The sequence below is a fragment of the Fusarium keratoplasticum genome, chromosome 1 (genome assembly GCF_025433545.1).
Source record: "Fusarium keratoplasticum isolate Fu6.1 chromosome 1, whole genome shotgun sequence".
NCBI classification, from domain to species: domain Eukaryota; kingdom Fungi; phylum Ascomycota; class Sordariomycetes; order Hypocreales; family Nectriaceae; genus Fusarium; species Fusarium keratoplasticum.
Genome location: NC_070529.1, coordinates 2,198,640 through 2,221,799, shown reverse-complemented (window position 1 = coordinate 2,221,799; position 23,160 = coordinate 2,198,640). Strand labels below are relative to the sequence as shown.

General features: G+C 55.2%; 6 protein-coding genes across 6 annotated transcripts; 4 read left to right on the top strand and 2 right to left on the bottom strand.

Moving 5' to 3' along the window:
• NCS57_00065500 (CBFD-NFYB-HMF domain-containing protein) lies at positions 1 to 1,092 on the top strand (the record flags this gene model as incomplete). The annotated part of the gene is made up of 4 exons (XM_053050738.1): positions 1 to 255; positions 331 to 464; positions 520 to 638; positions 695 to 1,092. 4 exons carry the CDS (start codon positions 1 to 3, stop codon positions 1,090 to 1,092), a joined length of 906 nt encoding a protein of 301 aa, XP_052919253.1.
• Positions 1,093 to 2,692: 1,600 nt separating this feature from the next.
• Positions 2,693 to 5,084, bottom strand: NCS57_00065400 (uncharacterized protein; the record flags this gene model as incomplete). Its single annotated transcript, XM_053050737.1, has 3 exons — positions 2,693 to 4,452; positions 4,659 to 4,739; positions 5,018 to 5,084. The coding sequence occupies 3 exons, from the start codon at positions 5,082 to 5,084 to the stop codon at positions 2,693 to 2,695; spliced, it is 1,908 nt and encodes a 635-aa protein (XP_052919252.1).
• Positions 5,085 to 14,788: 9,704 nt separating this feature from the next.
• On the top strand, positions 14,789 to 17,790 carry NCS57_00065300 (S1 motif domain-containing protein; the record flags this gene model as incomplete). Its single annotated transcript, XM_053050736.1, has 2 exons — positions 14,789 to 14,984; positions 15,035 to 17,790. The coding sequence occupies 2 exons, from the start codon at positions 14,789 to 14,791 to the stop codon at positions 17,788 to 17,790; spliced, it is 2,952 nt and encodes a 983-aa protein (XP_052919251.1).
• A 230-nt stretch (positions 17,791 to 18,020) lies between these two features.
• Positions 18,021 to 19,722, bottom strand: NCS57_00065200 (CP-type G domain-containing protein; the record flags this gene model as incomplete). Its single annotated transcript, XM_053050735.1, has 2 exons — positions 18,021 to 19,636; positions 19,695 to 19,722. The coding sequence occupies 2 exons, from the start codon at positions 19,720 to 19,722 to the stop codon at positions 18,021 to 18,023; spliced, it is 1,644 nt and encodes a 547-aa protein (XP_052919250.1).
• Positions 19,723 to 20,587: 865 nt separating this feature from the next.
• NCS57_00065100 (uncharacterized protein) lies at positions 20,588 to 22,006 on the top strand (the record flags this gene model as incomplete). The annotated part of the gene is made up of 3 exons (XM_053050734.1): positions 20,588 to 20,799; positions 20,850 to 21,342; positions 21,395 to 22,006. The coding sequence occupies 3 exons, from the start codon at positions 20,588 to 20,590 to the stop codon at positions 22,004 to 22,006; spliced, it is 1,317 nt and encodes a 438-aa protein (XP_052919249.1).
• A 331-nt stretch (positions 22,007 to 22,337) lies between these two features.
• Positions 22,338 to 23,060, top strand: NCS57_00065000 (Matrin-type domain-containing protein; the record flags this gene model as incomplete). The annotated part of the gene is made up of 1 exon (XM_053050733.1): positions 22,338 to 23,060. One exon carries the CDS (start codon positions 22,338 to 22,340, stop codon positions 23,058 to 23,060), a length of 723 nt encoding a protein of 240 aa, XP_052919248.1.
• Between the last annotated feature and the right edge of the window lie 100 nt (positions 23,061 to 23,160).

The following is a 23,160-nucleotide window of genomic DNA, read 5'->3' as shown; positions in this document are numbered from 1 at the left end:
ATGCCGCCGCGCAAGTCCAACCCGCGCAAGAGCGACACATCCACCGCCCGCTTCGTCCCCATGGACGACGCAACACCCACAGAGCCCAGCCCGGCCCCTACGCCAGCGGCTGCTGCCACTCCTGCTCCCGCCTCGACGCCAGCTCCTGCGGCTGCCGAGGCGGTCGACACCACCTCCCCCACAGCGGCGGCGGCGGATAAGAAGGACAAGGACAAAGATAAGGACAAAGACCATAAGGATGCCGTGACTATCGAGGTAAGACATGCCAAGCTAGGGGATGATGAAGTGGAAGGGTGGTGATGACTCGAGCTCCAGCTAACTCTGTGACAGGACCTGACACTTCCCAAATCGATAATAACCCGCTTGGCCAAGGGCGTTCTTCCGCCCAACACGCAGATTCAGGCCAATGCCATCCTGGCCTTGAGTCAGAGCACCACAGTATTCATCAACTATCTGGCCTCCCAGTACGTCCATCCTCTCTAACGAGGTCTGTACTCGGCAACTGACATCTTGTTGCAGTGCCAACGAAAACACCATCAGCGCTGGCAAAAAGACCATCGCTCCCGCAGACGTCTTCAAGGCCCTAGAGGACACCGAGTTCTCCTTCCTCCGCGCCCCCCTGGAAGCCGAATTTGCTAGTACGCCCTTTCTCTAACCTTGATCTCCCCAAGGATACGCTGACACATTGTGACAGAGTTCAATGCCATCCAGACTGAGAAGCGCACATCTTACCGCCAAAAGGTCCGCGCCAAGAAGACTGACGGACCTGACACGGATATGCCCGACACTTCCCACGTCGAGACTGACGTGGATCCCGACACGACCCTCGCTTCTGAGGCGTCGGGTCCTCGCACCAAGCGTGCCCGTGTCGACCCCGCCAGCGCCGGGGCGGCTGCCGAAGTTGAGGACGATGCCGAGACGGAGGAGGACGAGCCTGTGCCTGAGGATGATGATGAAGATGAGGTTGGGGAGGAAGAAGAAGAGGAAGAGGACGAGGGCGAAGCTAGTGGCGACGAGACCCAGGATGCTCTTGAGATCAAAGAAGGAAAGGAAGAAAAGGACGAAGCTTTGGATGGAGATGATAGTGATTAGTGTGGCCTATTGGATAAGCCACTCTCTCGGTAGCGGTACTATTACTCTAATCTTTGGCTACCTGTCTAGCCTCCTCATCTTGCAACATACCGTCTCCCCAAGTCTCAGAAGCATATCACAACTTGTCAACCCTAGGTGAACCTATTGTTAGCATTCCCGATGCCGTGCAACCCACCTCACGCATCACATCTCGAAACCCTGCCCTCTCACAGACACGCCAGCCTCGTAGGGCGTAGGTACTTGTCCCCGAGACAAACATCCCGACGGGTGCTACCACGCCTGTCCACCTCGTGCGAGCCTCTCCTCCTGTAGGTATCCCGGACAGCCCGATTCGCTGGGTCGTTTTGAGACATTCTGTCAGGTCAGCAGGCGGCAGGGTGGGCAAGGGAATCGGGGGAGACCAGGTCAAGAAAGTCCTTGTTATACGGCATGAGGGAATATATAGCTGAGATGGAGGTGAGTTGGGTTGATAAAGATAATGTCCACTTCCCTTATCCCCCATGAAACGTAGCCTCACCATCATTCGTCGAGTCAAAAGCTGAACAAGTTGCACAAGATCAAAATAAATCAATTCTCATTGCCAGATCCAACGACCCGCTCAATGCCGACCGCACTCGCGATGTACTAACCGGGGTGACAAAGATATATGCTCCCGTCCAGGCAGCAAAAGTTACACGAGTAGAAACCTCCCCAAGCGAGAAGAAGAGAACTTGATCAACAGCATCAAAACTCGGCAAACAAGCCAAGACAGACGCGCAGCAACAACACCATGGTCACCACGTCTCGCATCCAACCCAGGCCGAAAACCTGCCTCAAGCCCTGAATCCTCCCAGATGCGACATTCATTCCATGGTCTGCCCAGGTGGCTGCACGTCGTGCCCGCTCAACAACAAGAAACAATGCGTGTCTGCAGAAGAAGAAGAAGGAATAGATAAAAATGGTGCTGGGAAGAACGAATCGAAGAGGTGACGTGGTATCAAAATGAAAGCCCGATAAAAGTCTGCCTTGCCAACGCAGCAAACGGCTCCTAGGGACGCACAAGCGAACCGCCGATAGAACCTCCCTCGTCCAAAAAGACAAGACAAGACGCAAGCCAAACAAAACAAACTGACTTTCCAAACAGGGAAAACCCGAAAATGCCTCCAAACAAGTTCAAAAATGAAACCCATGAGTATCCAAGACCCCATCAACGGGAAGGACAAAATGTGTTACGAGCCATGCATGTACCCCAGCCCTTCTGCATCCAACCAAACCGCCCAAGAACAACAAGATAGGAATGCCCGTGTTCGGTTCCTGATTCCTCCGACTCCTCTATCCCACCCAGCCCAATCGCTACTTGCAATTCATCGAGCCAAATCAGCCCACAAAAGCACATAGCCTCCCCACCGTGGTGTATGCGTGGTTGTCCAGGAATACTGAAGGAGTTCAGACCGAAGAGAGGATAGAAGTCTCTCCATAAAACATATATCCAAAAATAAGAATCCGACACAATACAGCACCGCACCAATTAAGTCGAATCTCCCAGTGAAACCAGGAGTAGGTAGGTCATCGTATGTCAAATCATTCCGTCATGTCGCGTCAGCACATGTCGTCACAGCCCTTATTGTGGCTGCTGCCCAGGAGTCCACCACTGCTGCTGCGCCGGCGAATGCTGACCAGACCAGCCTTGAGTGACCGCCGGCCCTCCGGCTCCACCCTGGGGCATGTATTGCCGAGGCGTCTGATCTGTCGGGTACATGCTCTGACCCGCACCGTACTGCATGCTTGCCATGCCGGGGAACTGCATGTTGGTCTGCATCTGTCCCGAGCTCGACTGGCGCAGATGTGACGCAGGCGACTGCGATGGATGGGGCGCTTGCGACTGCGCCGTGTAACTACCATACGTGTGTTGCTGCGTCTGAGCCTGCGGCCACATGCTCTGGCCCGACTGGTAGTTGTAGCTGGGCGTTCCCTGCGACAGGGAGCTGGTCGAACCTGGGAGAGTAGGTGTTGGCCTTGTGCTCGACTGCGTTGGAGAGTGGGCCATACCTCTCATGGGCGCCTGAGTTAGGTTGCTCTGGGCGCTGATAGACTGAGAATAAGGCGCTGTCGTCATCATCATCTGCGGACTCTGCGTAGAAACCATTCCAGGCTGCTGGGAGATGGCCGTCGCCGTGGTATGTGGTGAATGCGACGGCCTGCTGGTAGCAACCGACGTGTCGGCCGGTGCCACGGGCTGCTGGGTCAGGTTCGAAGACGGTTGCTCGTGAGATCGTCGCCACATCCCTGTGAGGTATTCGTTGCGCATCTCCCGCTGCTGGTTAACTGACCGGCTGAAGTCGGCGGCATGGTGAGCCTGGGCGTTGAGCTCTCCAAGAGGCGAGGGACGGGTCTGGTCTTGGTAAGCAGGGCCGGTGATCTCCTGGCGAGGTCCGCCTTTGAGGATTCCCGAGTAATCGCGTGGCCGGGAATCGCTCAGTTCTGATCCTAGTGTCAATCCAGGCATTCTGGTGGTGGTCCCGGGTGGTGGTCCGATCATACCTGGTTGGACGAGGTGCGGCTGCGGGGGGCCGGGGAAGGGTCCAGGGTTATTGCTGTACACGATCTCTGGGTGCGGGCCAGCCAGCAGGACGTTGTTCTGGGCCTCAGCCGCCTCTCTGGCCTTGGTTGCGCCGGGGCGCTTCTCTCCAGCAAGATCAGCCTCGGTGAAGCCTTGTTTCCGGGCCTTGGTTTCCCAATAGTCATCCCGAACTCTTCGACCGTCGCGAATAACACGGCTTCCAAACTGTCGGAACATGGACCTGGCAGTGACAATGGCGATTTGTCTCGAGCGATACGAGAACGGAAGAATCTCCTGTTGGACCAGATCATCCTTTTCGGCCTGGGTTGCAATCATCTTGAAGAGGGACCTGTTCTTGTTGAACAAAAGGTACGAGTCTCGGTAGCCCAACACCCTTGCGCACTCGGTGGCAAGCATGAATAACTTATCCCCTCTGTTAGGGACCAAGAAGGTCCGGCACTTGTACTCCCGATTTCCGTTTAGTGTGCCATTGGGCTGCACCTTCTTCTCTCCAAATTCGTCAATCTCGCGCGGGAGGTATTCATCGCCGGTCGCATTGAGCTGGTCGGTCGTATGATCTCGAACGGTCGGTAGCGCCTTGAGCGTCGACTTCGTCGGGGTGGTCTTGGGGGGCATCTGCGTCGGAGCGGGCGTGTACGCGGGACTGGCTTGCGGCAATGCTGTGTTCTGAGACTGAGGTGTCTGCGGCGGGGGAATCGCCTGGGGGAGCGAGGCCGGAGCCTGTCCGGGAGCCTCGGAAATGCTCCCTGATGTTCTCGCCTTCATCGGTCTTCCTCGTTTCCGAAGCGGCCTAGAATCACCTGCAAAGGTGAGATCAGTCAGCATGTTTCCAACCACCATCTTGAACATGACATATGAGGCTGTGATGTATGTAGCAAGTAGCACGGCGTAGAGTCCGGAATCACAGCGGAAGCAAGTATCGCGAACGGATTGCAGCAGGAGGCCGGGCGCGGCAAGAGCAGTGCAGCGCCAAGCTGCTCCTTTCGCTTCATCCGACCCGACATACCGTCATTGCCGGGTTGCGGCGTGTCGTAGAGGTCCGGGGAGTGGCTGCGCTTAAGGTTGCGCAGTGGCGGGTGAGAGATACCTGCAATCAAGGCGAAGGATCAGCATGATGAAGTGATGAGAGCAAAGCGCAAGAGAGAGGCGGCGCTGAGCGCGCGCGCACTCGGCCTATGTCGCAACTGTAGCTATGAAAAGAGTAGGCAGGAGAAGGTGGGGTGTTTCGGCTTTTCAACATGATGTGAAGCGCAGGACAGTGATGCTGAACTTGCGCGCGGGCAGGACATGAACAAGAGGGGAAAGGCAGACCGCAGGGTGGTGTGAGGCGACAATTAGTACCAAGCAAATAACTATTAGACGTACCAGGCGAGTTGAGAGCGGCGGGATTGATCGTCGCGTTATCAGCGCCGCTTTGCTGGGCGGAGTACATGACCGAGCGGCTAGGCCAACAGGGAGCGACGAGGATAGCGACCACGGTGATGGCGATGGCAACGTGTCGTGAGATGTTTGGACTGACAAGCTGAAGGGTTGGAGGAGATGCAGAGGAGGGCAACGTCAGTCGCACGTGGTTGGCCGCCTGGAGGAGGCGCGTCGTTGGTTGCGAATGGCGAATCGCAGGTTATAAGCCGGGCCTTGAGGTGGGAAGCCTGCCTGACTGGCCTCGTCTTGTGATGAGACTCGGCCGGCCAGGCCAAGGCTCGGAATCGTGGAGGGGAGGCTCAGGCGCAGGCGGATGCGCAGGCTGGGGCGCAAACTCCCAGAGGCAGGCATGGGCTAGCGATCCAAAGCCAGACAAGATAGGAATCCGGGAAACGGGCGCGGTTGCGGCGGCGCGCTCCAGTCCAGACGGGCGTGCAAAGAAAAAGGCGAAGACGAGGCCAGATGACAAGACAGACACAGGATGCAAGGCTGGAAGGGAGGGACGGGGCACAGAGAGGGAACGAGGAGCGGAACGGGATGCTGAATTACCTTTGTGTGGTGATGGAACGGGATGCGGACGCGGAGCGCGTTGTGCGACAGCGGCGGCAACGACGTCAACGAGGCTCGCGGTTCAAATGGAAAGGACAAGGGCCGCAGCGGATGCGAAACAGACCAAACGGTGGTCGCGTAACAAAGCGATGATAGAATGCGCGTGCGTGCCTTGCAAAAAACCTCGAAAAATGCGTGCGCTCGTTGATCAAAAGGTGGATGGTTAGACGATGCGATGGAGCGGGTGTATGCGTGCGTGCGTGCGTGCGTGTGTGTGTGTGATGGCGGAAGGCGGAGAAAATGGCGATGGAGGTGGTGGTGGTTGTGGTGGGATGGATGATGATGATGGATGGTGGCAGGTGGAGGGGACGGGATGGGATCGCGCTGAACCTATGAATGGGGTGGGAGGGAAGGTGCAGTAGTAGTGGGTGCGCGAGCTAAAGTAGCGAGCTACCAGGCAAGACAGTTGCAGTTGCAGTCAGTCGCACTTGCTTGCAGTGAGGTGCAGTGGCGACTTTGAGACCCGGGAAGGAAGCTAGGCAAAAACCACTCCTCCGGGGGGCAGGAGCAAGGCCCTGGAAGGATCCAATCACCCGGCCAGGCAGGTGTGCAGAGATTGGTCCGAGCAGACAAGGCAAGGACCAGGACCCAGAAGTGACGACCGGGATCTGAGGGGACGTAGCAGCACCAAGCCAGAAAAGCCTGGTGAAGGCGGAGGTGGAGGAGGCGGCGGCGGCGGCGCAGCGGGGGCGTCAGCGACGGTGAGTGACTCTGATTGAGGGTCCCGACGCGAGTGCGCGCGAGTGATAGCGTCGTATGAGATAATGCGACCGAGGAGGCGCGCGTGAATGTGGAGAAGAGAAACGAGCTTTCTGAAGCGGAGCTTGGCTAGTGCCTTTGTATCAACCGTAGCGCAGCAGCTGGGACCTCTGGTTCAAGGTTGATGATGAATGCGATGCGATGCGATTGCGCAGACAAGCACGGCGCGCCAGTCGCAATCAGTACGTGATTGAGAGAACCGCCAGATAAGATGTGAGTTGCGCAGGGCTGAGCGCAACAGAAAGGATCTTTGATGGAAAGGAATGGGTTTCATGAAAAAAAGGAACCGAGACTTGGTACGCTTCCTTGATGCTGCACAGGTTTGCGCGTGTTGCGCGCGCGGGCTGTGTCCCTCGAGTCCGAGAGACAATGGCAACCAGAGAAGGATGATGATGCGCTGCCGATGATGGGTAACTTCTGTTGCTGAAGATGGTGGTGCTGCTCAATGGAAGATGTACCGGATAGAGCAGAGGGTATAGAAGCTGTTGGTGATGGGTAATGCCGATGTTGTTGTTGTTGTTGTTGATGATGCTCACCGTGTCGTCGGTTGACTCCTTGATAGATGCTTGTGTGTAGATGGTATCCGTCCTCGGTAGATGGAGGAGGGAGGAGTGGGACGAAGAGGCTACTGGGATAGCAGAGAAGGATGGAGTGGAGGGGGGAAGGGTTTACCGTTTGAAAAGCGGCGCGGATGGAGGGAGACGGATGACGAAGGATGGTTGGTTGAGATGGCGCAAGCCGGGGGAGGAGGGGACGTGGTGGAGATGGAAGCCAGGCAAAGACAGGAGCAAGGGTGAGTTGATTGAGCAGGGGAGAGAATACCCTGGTTGGTCTCTGGGTGAGGAGAGGCGTGTGTATATCAGGGGTGAGACAGACAGTCAAAGAGGAGAAGGCCGGCCGAGGCGAGGTGGATATCCGACGGTGGTTGAAGATGGCGATGATGTTGTCTACAGCATTGAATAGATGGAGGAGCCCAGAGGAGGAGGAGTGTGGGCGGCTCGGGCGGGAAACAAGGAGGATGCCTTTCCAAGACGGACGGTGAGACGGATGTTGTTGAAGAGGGAAAAGGAAAGTATCCGTAGAGTTGCCCAAAAAAGAAGAGCAAGAATGCTGCATCAGCATCAGCAGCATCAGCACCCGCGTCAATCATGATCCTCCAATAGAGCAGATCAGGCCAGAGCCCGGAAGCCCAGTGAGATGTCACCGTGCAAGGTAGGTTCCCATTATTGAAAGCATGCGCCAAAAAAGAAAGCAGAAACCCAAACCCAAACCAGGGAATGGGATAACGGCTGAAGCCTCCCCCGAACTGCGTGGGCTAAAGTCAATGAATAGATGTCATCAATTGTCAGCATCTCGTAACGGGCATCGTAGTGTCTCTGACTGCTAGACGTATCTGCTCTCAACCATCAGTAGATATCCGGATAGACAGGTAACCAGCAAGCGACATTACCAACAACTGCGTCTTTTAGGACTCATCCCAGGCTGGTGTAATCTCCCATCGCGAATAATACTGCGCACCAATCTCTATCCTCGCTCCACATCCAAAGACCTGGTTTCCAGGAATAGGCAGGCCCAGACCCAAGCCATCAAGCAGCCCGGCTCTAATGGCATGCGTCCTCCCGTTGAAAAACGGCAAAAAAAGAACGCATTCTTTGCAAAGCACGCAGACAGACACACGGCCTGGCCGGGCTGTCAACGTCAACTCCAGCACGAGAGCCTTGTCGCCCCGATCCGTGTTGCCGGGTCTGACTGTCGCACCGTGCTCAGTTCCTTGTGATGGGGGGTGTGCGTGCGTGTGCCTCCGCTCTGCAAGACTGTGGGCAAGCAACCAAGCGCCTGCACTGTCGTTGCAGCTCCAGTTCCAGCCCGTGCTGCGTACAGGACATGGCTTTCTCTGCCCTGTGCGCGACCATGCTAACTGCATACAGTCTCCATTACATGGCTAGCTGTTCTTCAAAGACATGAAACGTCTGAATCACCGTCTTCATGCGATGCTGCTGTCTGTCGTTGGACTGTCTGTTATTCTGTGCCGTTGGCCTGTTCTATGCGAGGCCTTGGTCCTGTGTCAGAATCTTGCTGCATGCCTTCATGCGCTCCCCACGTCCGTGAAGCGCATTTGTCACTTACATGCCTCCTTCTCTCGGTCAAGGACTCAGCGACGCGACAGTGTCCCATCCAACATTCACCGAGTTCTCTTCCGCTTCGGGCTAGTGGCATCATCCTTCGGATGCTGCTCGTATTGAACTGTCTCATGTCTCAGCTTCTCCCGTGATGTCGTGTCTCATGTTTTGGAGTGCCTTTGTCAGGTTGTTGTCTGACACATATCCACGGAGCGCATACCAACCCCAGTTTCACTTCAGCGCCTAGAGAAACCATCTTGAAGGCTTGGCTGTAGGTTTCCTTGGCCATGTTTCCGTTGTCTCTCCCAGCCCGCATTTGCAATGAAAAAACGTCATTCGGACGAACCGTTATCGTACTGTGGTCGCTCAGCCGTTGCAGGTCCCTAGTGGGCTGATGAGGCTGGACGAGAACCAACCGACCTATCTGTCATAACATGTTGTGAGTCTCCGCCGGAGATAACAGATACATCCACTGAACCCACGGATAGGGCTTTCAAGTCTTTGATAGGTTTTCTTTGTCCACTTGTTGTTGAACTCCAGCGTGGCCATGTTGGCGTTTATCTGCCAAGATATATGGACCTTCAAAGACAAGTTCAACTGAACAATGAAACTTTGGAAAGACCGGGAGACGTTAGGATCCGCACCAGGGCGGCGCGATGCCTGCAACTGGCGCTAGTTCGTGGTTAGTAGCCATTCAACCTACTTGTCAACCACTGCAAACCACCGCCATGCGTCTCCAAAAACTCCGGCCACCATGCGGCGCTTGGAGAGCAGCTCCAGGCCTCCCAGAGACCAGACAAATTGGTTATCAAAAACCCCAGAAGCATTGCTTGAAGCAAGCACAGGGCTCATGATCCGCTCCACCGTCACCCACCAAGCCCCCCTTGTCCCTGTCAACCAAGCTCTTGTGATGCAACCTGCTTCGACTTGTTGACGACCCAACCTTGACAGCCTACACAGTAATTAGCAGAGTTCCGACAGAGATCAACCCCCAAGGGGAATGCCAATCTCCCTCCCCAACCCAACACAACGAGGGGCGCACGCAGACCGTGGGAGGGGAGGTGCGGGAGCGATCGCCCCCAAGACCCCAGACCACACCAACTCTCGTCTTCCCACCATCCACAACCACGAGCTCAACGATCCCTCGCCCGCTGTCGGTCCCCGCCCACGCACAGTTCCCGCTCTTCGGCTCTCTGCAAATCCTGGAGAAGTGTGCGGCAGCAAGAGGCTGCAACTCTGCATGCCATGCCATGCCCTGCCTTGCCTTGCCTGGCGTGCCCTACCTGCCAGCCAGCCATGCGAGTGTCCCCAAAGATGCTCTAGATCCAGGATCCCCATGCCACATGCCATGCACTATGATCCCGATTCTTCACCCCCAGGCTCACAGACTCCGCCGGCGAGGTGACTAGCAGGCGAGATACGCGAGAACCATGGTCTGTTTCCCTTCTGCCAGAGACATTTCTGCCCCGCGCAGCGCCTCCTCGTGACGTTCAGCTCATCATCCACTCCTGGATCGAATCCAGCGACTCACAGGCGTTGCTTGACGCTCCGACACGCCCATCCACGCCCGCGAACCAACAAGCCACAGTCCCCTTCAGGGCGGGGGCTATCGATCACCGATGCACTCCGCGCCGTTCTTCACGCCCACTAACTTAGCCCGCCGCGGCTTTAACAGTGCTGGTGGAGGGTCAGCCAGGCCCGCCACCCTCTTCCTCCCCTCCCCCTCACCTTTGCCCAGAACTCCATGTCTGGCCCGCCACCATCCCACCAACCATGGACCCAGCACTTGGGGCCGTTTCGATCTCACTTGGCCTCTTGTCGCCGTTTTAATCGTCGTCGCTTGGATCTCACCTCATGCAAGCCTATTGGCCTTATCTGTGGCCATAGTTCGCTTCCTCTTTTGCTGTCCACTCGATCCAATCCCCAACTCATCTCTGTAGACTCGACCCAACGTGGTGCTTCGAGTACCTGCCTTAACCGTCACGTAGATCTCTCGCTTGCATGTTGGCCAACGTCGTATGAGGTTGCTTTCTCGGCCGGCCCGCACGTGAAACTTTGCCGGCGCCGGTTACCCCCAGTCTTTGTTCGCCTCGGCTTTATCTCAAAGGGAACATCACCATCAGGTGGCTGCATTTCCCCTCGCCGGTATCCTGGTTCGCTGAACCGGTCGGACATAATCTCCTCTCTTCTGTTTGGCTGTCTCCCTCCGTCTCCTCCTTAAATCTCTCCGTCTTCGAGCAACAGAGTCTCGGTCGTCCTTCTTGACCCGCTGACAATAGATCAGCCTGCTCCATAAATCCGGACCCGCATTGCATCATACTGATGCATCACCCTTGTCCAGCTTCCCCTCGGCTCCTCGTCTTGTGACGCCTGACCGGCTGGAGGCTTTCCCTTTGGCTGACTTGCGAGTACGGGGCCAATCATATCGGCCCGTGCGGCCGGCTCGTCTGTGGCATCGTTTGCTTGGGGTCCTCTTGGCGAGCGAGAGGCGTTTGTCTCGGCCCTCAATTCCTCCATATCCTCACACCCAAGACCCTTGTTCTGCTGGATCTGCTTGCTCAGATTGCTCAAGTCCATGGTGTTGGTTTTGGCACCCGCAAGTCTGGACCCGTATCCGTATCCTTTTGTTGAATCAGAAGATGCTGTTCCGTTCAGCTTTGGCCTCTTGCATGAGCATCGAAGCAAGTGCCCGCGTTGAAGGACCGGCTATCGTGATAGAGACAGCAGCGTCTACTTGCTCAGGCACTGATACCAGTACCTACCGATACCATCAGGGCGGATACGGGCTCTGGCTGGCTCAGCGAGTCACCTCTCAGCAACCGCGCCACACTGACAAGGTACTGGTGTCAAGCAGCAAACGTCGATGCCCAGTCCGCGTTGAAGCCGTCAAAGATGAGGTCAGACTACAGTCAGTCTTGATGCCACGAGAGCCGCGTCTTCCTTCGTCCAGCGTGTCGGTCCTCTCCCACTTCTAAACCCCAGATGCATGCACATAGCACGCTAAACGCGACCTCGTGAGCTCTTGTCAAGACGCGGCGCGTTATCAGGCTTCTTCGAGGGGAGCTCCGAGAGGGCCACTTTCGCAAACCGCCGGGTCTAGCAGAGTAACCGGCGTCATGCATTTCCCAATCCAGCAGCTTGCTGCTCCCCCCTTCGCCATCACATGGATCGACGCGCCGGGCCAGGGCATCCTCTCACCGGCCGCAGCCACGCTTGGATGGAATATTACCGATGCTGACATTGCTCGCCATGTGCCGTAGGGATAAAGATGCGAGAGCCCAAGAGCTTTACAGAATTGACGCGCCCGCATTGTCTCGTCAAGCAAGTCAGGTATGACAAGACCCATCAGAATGCGTCGCTACTGTAAGTCCTAGCACACCGCAGCTCTCATCTGCTTGAACTAACGCTAGCTCCATCACGACTGGTCGCGCTCGGTCCTGTCAGGCGGGCCCGAGCAGAGAGACAGTCGGAGGTGGCACCGATCTGTCCGTCATTCGTGGTCCGCCGATGTATTTGAATGTTGTGAAAGTTGGTTTTGCCTTGACGTGCACGCAGGGAAGTCGGGAACTCGCTCTCAAGGTGTTTTATGTGCCTTTCGTCCTCGACTCCAAAATCCAGTCGGACAGGTTTCATGGGTTAGGTTCCATCGAGTTCGTTCGTCACCAGGCTGTCTGCCATCTCGCTCGCGATGCCCCTCAGTCACAATCCTGGTATTTCCAGTGAATCAAGATCAGGCTGCAGGGATCTTGATGACAATAATGGCGGAGCCAAGCTCTGAATGTTGGCCATCCTGCCTGATTGGCCTGCCCTTCGGGATGCTAGCCATCGGTGACATGAATTCCGCCGCCACAGCTGAACTTCGTTCTTTCATGCTATCCCAAAGAGTGAGGATGCCGAGAAAGATGACCAATTCCACCGTTTAGTAGGAAATCATGATCCAGCTTGCGAGCCCTGACTTGTGCTCTGTGCCCGCCGATGTTACTCTTCACCCCGAAGAGTGCCTGTACAGGTATTGTGGGTGTATTGATGTCTCGACGAGGTGGAAACGGATTAGTCGTGAGCGTAATGATTCCGCATAAGCGACTCGGTACTTGTAATTGCAGCAGGACGTGCGACGAATAGTGACCGTGGCCATCATGTATCTTGTCTACTTTGTCTGTCCGATTGTGTAACGGCGACCTTGTTAGTTGCTCTTCAGCATGTCAAGGAACAGGTTTGTCTTCTTTCTCACGTACCTGAATAACGCTGGTCAAGTTGATACACCTCTGCTCTTAACCATACAAGCTATAATCACCTGCTCAAAGATTGATGCTGTCTCCCCTGTCTGGGGTCGAAACCGGCTGCCCAGGTCGCAGCCGCTTAGTGATGACACTCTGCGTTTGAATGCAGCTTTGATACCTCCTACCATCCAGGGATACTTGGTGGCTCAAGAAAGGCGCTCACGACGCCATTTCGATTGGTTCTGACCCTCGCGTGCATGCTGAGGCTGGACGAAGAGCCCACCCATTTGCTCCCCACTGCGACAGTGGTCGACATGTCACTGCATGTCTATCCTCTGGTACCTCCGGGCGAGCCGACGTTGTCTAGCTGGATAGTTCGCTTCGATACCTAGCTGCAATATCGTTGGCTTGGAGCTTGAAGACGTCTGGCCTCAAAAGAAGCGCATACTCCACCGTCTCGGGGCGCGCGGCTATCTAGAATGGCCTGGTTCGCGTACTGGAGACATCGATCAAGTCGGATATTCAGTCAACTCATAAGGTGTACTTGGGGGATATGAAAGTTTGTGGTTGACTTGAATGGTGGCCAAGTTGTACCGGGCTGTGCTGTCAACTGGCACGCCAACGTCGTGAAGCCATCATGTTTTTAGTGCCAAGATCATCGACATGCTGCTCGAGACCCTGGTCAAGTCTTGCGCAACTCTCATCATACGAGGCCACACTTACACAGCCAAGACTGGTACTTCGGAAGACTTGGCTAGATAATCATGCGGCAGGCATCCTGAGCTCGCCACTGCCATCACTGGCCAACAACACCCAGAAGGGTGTGGTGAGCGTGACTCTGATCTTGTCTTTCTCTGGAGTTCGCTGGCTCCTTGCCGTCTCTCCATCAGAGTTTTTGGCTATGTTGCTGTTCCTTGAGGAATATTGTAGTCGGATGCTATTGAGACACCATGGCTTTCCTAACATCATAGCGGTTGGTGTGGTAAGACGACTGGAAGCTGAAGCCGTCCCACCTAATAGCAAACGCACATTTGAAACTTAAAAACAGGATTTTTGCGTCCATGCGAGGCCAGTGCGTTTTGCATGAGAACTGGCGATGTTGCTAATAATTTGGTCCTTGATGAGAGCGGGATATCTGTCCGGGCCGGGACGCGTCGTTGATGTGCGGCTGAAAGAGAGCAGAGTGGATGGCTGATTGCGACTGTCACTCTTGCGTATTCTCTTGAATCTAGACGCCTCAGTGTAGACCGTGGGTTTCCATGTCCCATCAAGCAGTTCAGTTGGTGATACTGAACCGTACTCGACAAAGCCGGGGTATCCAGATGATGAAGGTAAGCATGGCATTTCGAATTCTAATTCTAGAAGAGCGTTGAACGAGATAGCCAGTCCTAGCTTCTGTCGCTTGAAGGCGGAGGACTCCTGGTGGTAGTGGTTGCAGCGGAGGGCCTATATCTTGCTCCTGACGACGAAACAGATGCCGAAGATCTCAGAGCTGTTGTTCTAGAATCGGCACAGGACATCAAATTGACCACAGATTATTCTCTCAAATGCCTTGGAGCTGAAGAAAGTGCCGCAGAATAAGGATTCATGATGAAGGGCGAACCAGGAAGGTAGGTAGGTAGGTAGGTAGGCAGGTAGTTGAAGTGGTTACTCAATCACGTGATAACCACGGTAGCTCTTGCTGGTCATGTGATGACTTCTTCCAAGGCCGAGAGCGTGTTCCAAGCTGCTTACCAAACGTGACTTGAAGACTTCGTACCATGGGTAATGGAAACTTTGGTATCTTTCTAGATCGCTCTAGAGTGTCGAAACGCCGATGTTGAAGCAATTACGCATCCATTATAAAGTCGAGGTTTTGACTGCCATTTTGTTTTGACCTGGGCCTTATCGATAACGGCCCCACTATCACTTTCAATTCGCCTGCCAAACTAGATGCTTGCTCAACGACATACTTTTCATCACCTACTCACAATCTGCTTCACCACTTGTGACGAAGTCGAGAAGAGATGGCGAGCTTAAAAAGATCTCAGGAAGGCGATGCCCTAGCATCCAACATCTCGAGCAAGGTCTATGTGCGCTCGACTCGAAGCGGCAAGGTGCAGAAAATTGTTAGAGAAGTCTACTTGCGAACAGACATTCCTTGCTCCTCCAAGCTCTGCAAGGCGTGTCTTCAGTATGCCCCTAGAAATGCCGCTCAGCAGGGTGAGTTCTAGTATTTCTCACTCTTTTCCGATGTACTGACAAAGATGCAGCTCAGCCCTTTGTCCTCTCGGACAAGCCAGCAGGCACCAAAGCATTCCCCCAAGGACACTACTTGGTCCCTGATACCAACGCGCTGCTCAACGCCATGGATCTGTTTGAGCAGAGCTCCGCCTTTTACGACGTCATCATCTTGCAGACTGTGCTTGAGGAGCTACGGAATCGGTCATTGCCGCTTTATAATCGGCTAATAGGACTCACGAAGAGCGAGGAAAAGAGATTTTATGTCTTCTTCAACGACTTTCGACTGGAAACGTTTGTCCACCGCGAGGCAAATGAAACCGTTAATGACCGAAATGATCGGGCTGTGCGACTGGCCGTGAAATGGTACGGCGAGCATCTAGCGCGCACAAAGGCCAAGAAACTCCCGGCAGTGGTGATGCTGAGCGACGACCAAGACAACCTCCGCAAAGCCAAGGCAGACGGGCTTCACGCATCTTCTCTCAAAGACTATGTCAGCGGACTCGAGGATGGCGAGAGGCTGCTCGACATGGTGGCAGAGTCGCAAAACCAAGGGTCGTTTAAGAAACAGGGGCAGATGCTATATCCTGAGTACTTTACACTCTCAAGGATGATGACTGGGGTCAAGGCCGGCTTGATGCATCAGGGCATCTTCAACGTCTCGCCATACAACTATCTAGAGGGCTCCATCAAGGTTCCGGCATTCCCCAAACCTCTGCTAGTCCTAGGCCGCGAGAACATCAACCGTGCTGTTGACGGCGACGTGGTCGTTGTCGAGGTTCTCCCTCAAGATCAATGGAAGGAGCCTTCGACAAAGATCATTGAGGAGGAAGCCATCACAAAGAACGAGAACGCAGACGTGGAGGAGAGCCAAGACCTTGTGTCTGAAAAGGAGCGCAAGGCTCTGCAGGAGCAGGTGAAGAAGACCCAGAAGGGCTTCTCAGAAGGCCGCCCACAACCAACTGCCAAGGTTGTTGGCGTAATCAAGCGCAACTGGCGCCAGTATGTTGGCCACATCGACCCTTCCTCTGCGAGCAAAGCGTCCAGCCAGGGTCGCAAGCAGGACAGCGTCTTCCTCATCCCCATGGACAAGAAGATTCCCAAGATTCGACTTCGTACACGACAAGTTGCAGACCTACTCGGCAAGCGACTTTTGGTTACCATCGATGCCTGGGAGCGTGACTCTAGACACCCCATTGGACACTTTGTACGCTCTCTGGGAGAGTTGGAGACCAAGGCGGCCGAGACTGAAGCTCTGTTGCTAGAATGGGATGTCCAGTACCGACCGTTCCCCAAGACTGTCCTTGACTGTCTCCCTAAGGAAGGCCATGACTGGAGGGTGCCAGCCAGCGTGGAGGATCCCGGCTGGAGACAAAGGGAGGATCTCAGAGGACTTCTCATCTGCAGTATTGATCCTCCCGGCTGTCAGGATATCGACGATGCTCTCCACGCCAGGAAGCTTCCGAACGGCAATTTTGAGGTTGGCGTCCACATCGCCGATGTCTCGCACTTCGTCAAGCCTGCCAACGCCATGGACACTGAGGCCAGCATCCGCGGCACCACTGTTTATCTGGTGGACAAGCGTATTGACATGCTTCCGCCACTGCTTGGAACAGACCTTTGCTCTCTCAAGCCATATGTGGAACGATATGCCTTTTCGGTGCTCTGGGAGCTAAATGACAATGCCGATATCGTCAACGTTCGCTTCACAAAGTCTGTTATCAAGTCCCGTGAGGCTTTCAGCTACGAACAGGCTCAACTCAGAATCGATGACGATTCTCAGCAAGACGACCTCACCAAGGGAATGCGGATGCTCCTCATGCTGTCAAAGAAGCTCAAGAAGAAGCGAATGGACGCCGGTGCTCTGAGCCTCTCGTCGCCCGAGGTCAAGGTCCAGACCGAGTCCGAGACGTCTGATCCCATCGATGTCAAGACGAAGCAGCTCCTCGACACCAACTCGCTGGTCGAAGAGTTCATGTTGTTCGCCAACGTCAGCGTCGCAGCCAAGATCTACGAGGCGTTCCCCCAGACTGCCATCCTCCGTCGTCACGCCGCTCCTCCCAAGACCAACTTTGACGAGCTAGCAAACCAACTGCGCACCAAGCGCGGCTTGGAGCTTCGCACCGACTCCAGCAAGGCCCTCGCCGACTCGTTGGATCAGTGTGTCGATGCCAAGGAACCGTTCTTCAACACTTTGGTGCGTATCATGGCGACGCGCTGTATGATGAGTGCAGAGTATTTCTGCTCAGGCACCCAAGCCTACCCCGAGTTCCGTCACTATGGTCTTGCGTCCGAGATCTACACTCACTTCACGTCTCCCATCCGTCGATACGCCGATCTCCTCGCTCACCGACAGCTTGCCGCCGCCATCGACTACGAGGCTGTTCACCCCAACGTCCGCAGCCGGGGACGCCTCGAGGCCGTGTGCAAGAACATCAACGTGCGACACCGCAACGCCCAGATGGCGGGCCGCGCCAGCATTGCCTACTACGTCGGCCAGGCCCTCAAGGGCAAGGTCGCTGAGGAGGAGGCGTTTGTCATGAAGATTTTCAGCAACGGCTTCGTCGTCCTCGTCCCGCGCTTCGGCATCGAAGGTTTGATCCGACTCAGGGATCTCGCCGAGCCCGAACCAGAGGCCGACTTTGACCCTGAGACGTTTACGCTCACTACCAAGGGAAGCCGGGAGGTGCAGGTGGAGCTGTTCCAAAAGGTCAAGGTTAGAGTCCATGACGAGAAGGACGAGATGACGGGCAAGCGGGGTGTTAAGATGGAGTTGCTCGAGGCTTAAGAGGGATCATTTGTATTAGGTAGTTAGAGGTACAGGTACATGGCATGATGCACAATCTACAAAGCACAGGGTGAACCACGCAGGAGTTTGGGAAGACAGATTGTTTTTATAAAGGTATATGCACGGTCTAGGTCCGTTCTGCCAGCCAACCCTTGAAACGCCAAACTTTCCAGTCAAGAATTCATGTACCGTCCGTCACGTTTTTTACTCAAGTCCAAATTCCCCCTCTCTTACTGCTCCATGGCATCGTCGTTGTCAGCGTTGCCGTCGTCGCCCCAGAGACCCTCGAGCTTGAACTCGGCGGCCCACTCGGTGACGATCTGCTTCTGGTCGGCGGCAACCTCATCCTCTCCGGCGTTCTTCAGGGCCGGCTTGGACGGCGCGGTGCTGGACTCGACAGCCAAGGCAGGGGGCTCGACCCAGCCCTGGATACGGCCGTCACGCCAGTCGGTGACGACGGTCATGGCGGCGGCGTTGATGTTGGGGACTCCACCGCGGCCGAGACGGCCTCGCCTGCGGGCGACTTGGACGAGGAAGTCGGTTGTAGTGTCGCCGTCCTTACGGTCTGGGAGGAGGGCAGGAATGTCGTAGACATCGGTAAGCTTCCGCATGAGCTCAGGGGATGATGACAGACGTCGCAGCAGGAGTGAGACGGCAGGGACAGGATCATCGATCTGCTTGGGTGGGACAGCATTAAGGAGGATCAGGTGGGCGTGCGCCTCGGTGGCATTCTTGAGTGAGACGAGGCCGGCAGACTGGGTCGAGGAGGAAGAGGGGAAGACGACACCAGGGGAGTCGAGCAGAGTAAGCTTGCTGTCGATCTTGACAGATCGGATGCTCGTCGTCACGCCAGCCTCGGCACCAGCAGGGCACGCCTTTGAAGAGGAGCTACCCTTTCCACTCATCCTTGAGAGAAGAGCGTTGATAACAGAGCTCTTACCCACGTTAGGATAGCCAATGACACCAACAGACACAGCACGCTTGAGCTGACGACTAGCAGCAAAGCTCTTGAGGGCCTTGAAAAGCGTGGCAGATGTGCTCTGGACGGTCAGGTCACGGTGGTTGAAGGTGTGGGCGTTGGGGGCGGCGTTAGAGGCCCGGAGAGGCAGGGTTGGGAAGTAGCGGCGAAGGTAGACGAGCCAATCTCGGAGGACTTTGGGAGGGATCAAGTCGACCTTGTTGATGACGAGGATGAGACGCTTGCCGCCAGACGCAGCGGCCATGATGCTGCGCTCGACCTCGCGAGAGCGTGTGCCCTCTGGGTCGCGGGCGTCGAGGACGTAGAGGACGACGTCTGCCTGCTCAACCACCGACTTGAAGACCTTGTCGTAGGTCTTTCTCGAAGAGGCCTGGCCAATTGACATTTCAGGGCCGCGCTCATTGTCGGACTCTTCGCTATCGTCATCCTCGTCCATGTCGTCGTCGGCCAGTTGTCGGTCATAGGTGGCCGCAGCAGCGCGAGCGCTGGCAATCAGTGCAGCCATGGGATTCGACTCGTCAATGTCCTCATCCATATCCTCGTCCTCCATCTCATCGACATCCTCCTCGCCGTCGTCCTCGACATCGACATCCTCCATCACCTCCTCATCCTTGGCGCCCGTCTTTGCAGCCTTGGCCAGCTCTTTTCGCTTCTGGGCCTCCTCAGCCTTCTTCAGGCGCTTCTCCTCAATCTCGGCGAGCAGCTTCTCCTTGTAAGGGAACAGGTTAGGGATTCCGGGGTCCTTCTTGAGCTTCGTTCGCCATTCTGGGTTCTTCTTTGCGAGCTTGCGCTCCTTCTTTTGCTTTGCGACGGATGCCTTCTGGATCTTGTGGCGAAGACGGACGGGCGTCCGCTTGGACTTGGGCTCTGGGAGTTGTTAGGGGCTACCGGTTATGGATATGAATCCGCGAGAGGTTATACTGACTCTTGGGCTTGTTGATTGAGCCGGCCATTGTGAATTATCGAATGTCGTCGGCTTGACTTCTTTCTCTTCTCCAGGCAAGACGAGCACCTTCAAAAATTGGGCAAAAAAATTAAGTGGGATGTCGATTCTGCCGGCTTTTGTCACACACCGCTTTTCTGCTTCCCCACATTGGCGTTTGAACGGTACGTACCTCCACTCCACCAAGATCCCATCATCCCAGCAGCCCAGATCGATCTGAACACCATGAGGTTGAGGTTGGTTGAAGGATTTTTATAATATCTGACTGTAGTTACGCTTAAGGCTTGTAGGGAATGTTTTGATCTAAATATCTGAGCTCAAATTGACCAGATTTGTTTCTAAACGACCATGGTTGTATCCAACCTCGGCCTGTAGTTCATCCAACTTCAACACTACCAGAACCACCAGAGAAGATGGTATTCTGAACGATACAAGGCGATCGTGTAAAAAGTGACAATCTGTTTTAACTAAAGTTGAATTTAACGTTTCGGTTACTATGCTCTTCTAAAATCTATCAAGACTTGCAGAGATGCGGCTCACATGCCCAAATGCGAAACCCGAGACCCGATTAATCCAGACTCGGGTATCATGGCTCCGACTTGGGCCAACCCCGGCCCGAAAGGCGATAGGCATCCCATCATGCTCGATGGCGGCCAATAGAGCCTTCTGAATTATCGCAAATGGCCTGAACTCTGCGGGGCTCAGTTGGTTGTTATCTCACTTACGAATAGCATCCTTGGGGTATCACAAGCGACATCGGATCCAGATCACTCTACTACCAGTCGAAGTATATAACAGAAGCTCTCATCTTCAGTTCTACCACTAAACTATTGCTTCATCTTGCAACTACCACCTGCAATTTATCATTATTCATCATGGCTACAGAATTGACACAGCTTATTCAGGCCAAGCTTGATGCGGCCACAACTCGATATGTTACTCGTAACCCACGCTCCAAGGCCCTCTATGAAGAAGCCATCAAGTCAATGCCGGGAGGAAACACTCGCACAGTCCTCTACGCCAGCCCATTCCCAGTGGTTATCAAGTCGGGAAAGGGATATCAGGTCACATCTGAGGATGGGCACACGCAAGTCTCAAGCAGGCCGTGCATGTACCACATCGCTAACAAACCCATAGATACACAGACTTGACGTGCGAGTTTACCGCAGCTCTCTACGGACATTCCAACCCCATCATCCTTTCAGCTATCCGGGATGTTCTCGACAACACGGGCCTGAACGTCGGCGCAAACACAGCCCAGGAGCAGATCTTTGCTCGTGAGATATGCCAGCGCTTCAGCATAGAGCAGGTGCGCTTCGCCAACTCTGGCACCGAGGCCAATCTGCATGCTCTGGCGGCAGCCCGTGCATTCACCAAGAAGCGCAAGATCGTCACCTTCAGCGGCGGCTATCACGGGGCCGTGATAGGTTTCAAGGGTGGGAAGCCTGAGGACAACAATGTCGACCTTGACGACTGGATCGTGGCAAGGTACAATGACCTTGAGAGCGCCCGCACCGCCATCACGAGTGAGGGTGTTGCTGCGGTTCTAGTGGAGGGAATGCAGGGCTCTGGAGGAGGTCTTCCCGGGGAGCCCGAGTTCCTCAAGGGAATTCAAGAAGCTGCATCAAAGGCAAGTTCTTTCGCTTTCTTTGTATCATGGTCCGTTAGCTGACAAGATGTAGGCGGGCGTGTTGTTCATCATAGACGAAGTCATGACTTCTCGCATGTCTGGAGGAGGCATCGCCGAACTGCTAGGTCTCAGCCCCGATCTCAAGACTTTCGGCAAGTGGCTCGGCGGAGGACTTGCTTTCGGTGCTTTCGGCGGCAGAGCAGATATCATGGCGGCTTTTGATCCCCGACGTCCTGGTGCTCTCGCACACTCTGGCACCTTCAACAACAACACCCTGGTGACACACGCGGGCTACGCAGGCCTGAGCAAGATTTACACCCCCGAGGTTGCTATCCAGTTCACAGACAAGGGCGATGAGCTGAGAAATAAGCTCAATGAGGTGACCAAGGGCACCAGAGTGGTTTTTACCGGGCTGGGCACCATCATGGGTGTGCACTTCCCCAAGAACGGCACCCGTTCCATTGAGAGATCTGGAGAGGTCGAAGAGATTGACGCTCTTAGAGACCTCTTCTGGCTTGAGATGATGGAGGAGGGATTCTGGCTGGTGCGGAGAGGCTTCATTGCCCTTGTACTTGAGACTCCAACTTCTGAGTTTGATAGGTTCGTGGGATGTGTCCAGGCGTGGCTTTCCAGGCACGCGGATGTTGTGAACTGCACTCCTTAAACTTCGATACTGTAGATTCGGGCAAAGCTAGAGTTGTAATAATTTCATTCTTACAAAAACTAACTAAAATGTGTGAACTGCATGTCCGTTTTGAGTTGTAATAGCTGTGTCAATGGAGAGCAGAGCTTGATTGGTCAGCCACCTTGACAGCATCTCCACAATTATTTCTCACCTCGGTGAGGCTCCAGGTTCAATGCTCCTCTGACCTTGTCTTTTCGCGACATTCATCCTCCCCCGTCCTCAACCTCGCGAAAGCAACCAAATCGCCAAACCCTCGATCGCAACAAGTCGCAACCTCTCACATCCCAATCTAAAACCGCGACTCTCCACAATGGACTTCCAGAACCGCGCAGGCTCCAAGTTTGGCGGCGGCGGCGTCGCGTCCCAGTCGGCCACCAACGCGGACCGTCGCGAGCGTCTCCGCAAGCTCGCCCTCGAGACCATCGACCTTGACAAGGACCCCTACTTCTTCAAGAACCATGTCGGCTCCTTCGAGTGCCGTCTCTGCCTCACGGTTCACCAGAACGACGGTTCCTACCTCGCTCACACCCAGGGCAAAAAGCATCAGACCAACCTCGCCCGCCGTGCCGCCCGCGAGCAAAAGGAGGGCCGCCAGGGCGCCGTCGACCCGGCCACGGGGCTCCCCGTCGGCGTCACTGGAGCCGGTTTCGCACAGCGCCGTAACGTCGTCAAGATCGGCCGCCCTGGTTACAAGATCACCAAGATCCGAGACCCCGTCACACGCCAGCAGGGCCTACTCTTCCAGCTGCAGTACCCAGACGCCACCCCCGAGACCACACCCAAGTGGCAGGTCATGAACGCCTTCACACAGCACGTCGAGGAGCCCGACAAGAACTTCCAGTATCTACTCGTCGCCGCCGAGCCCTACGAGACGGTCGGCTTCAAGATCCCAGCCCGCGAGCTGGACAAGCGCGAGGACCGACAATTTTGCTTCTGGGATCCCGACGCCAAGGAGTATTGGATCCAGGTCATGTTTATGACGGAGCGTGAGGAGCGCTTCAACGCGGCACCTGGTCTGACAGCACGGAGATGAATACGGATGTGATCGCGGTTTCTTTTGGGTGGGAGTAATTAAAAGGTTATACGGTTTAGGATATGGCGTTGAAGGATAGTTATTTGGCCCATGACGGCGC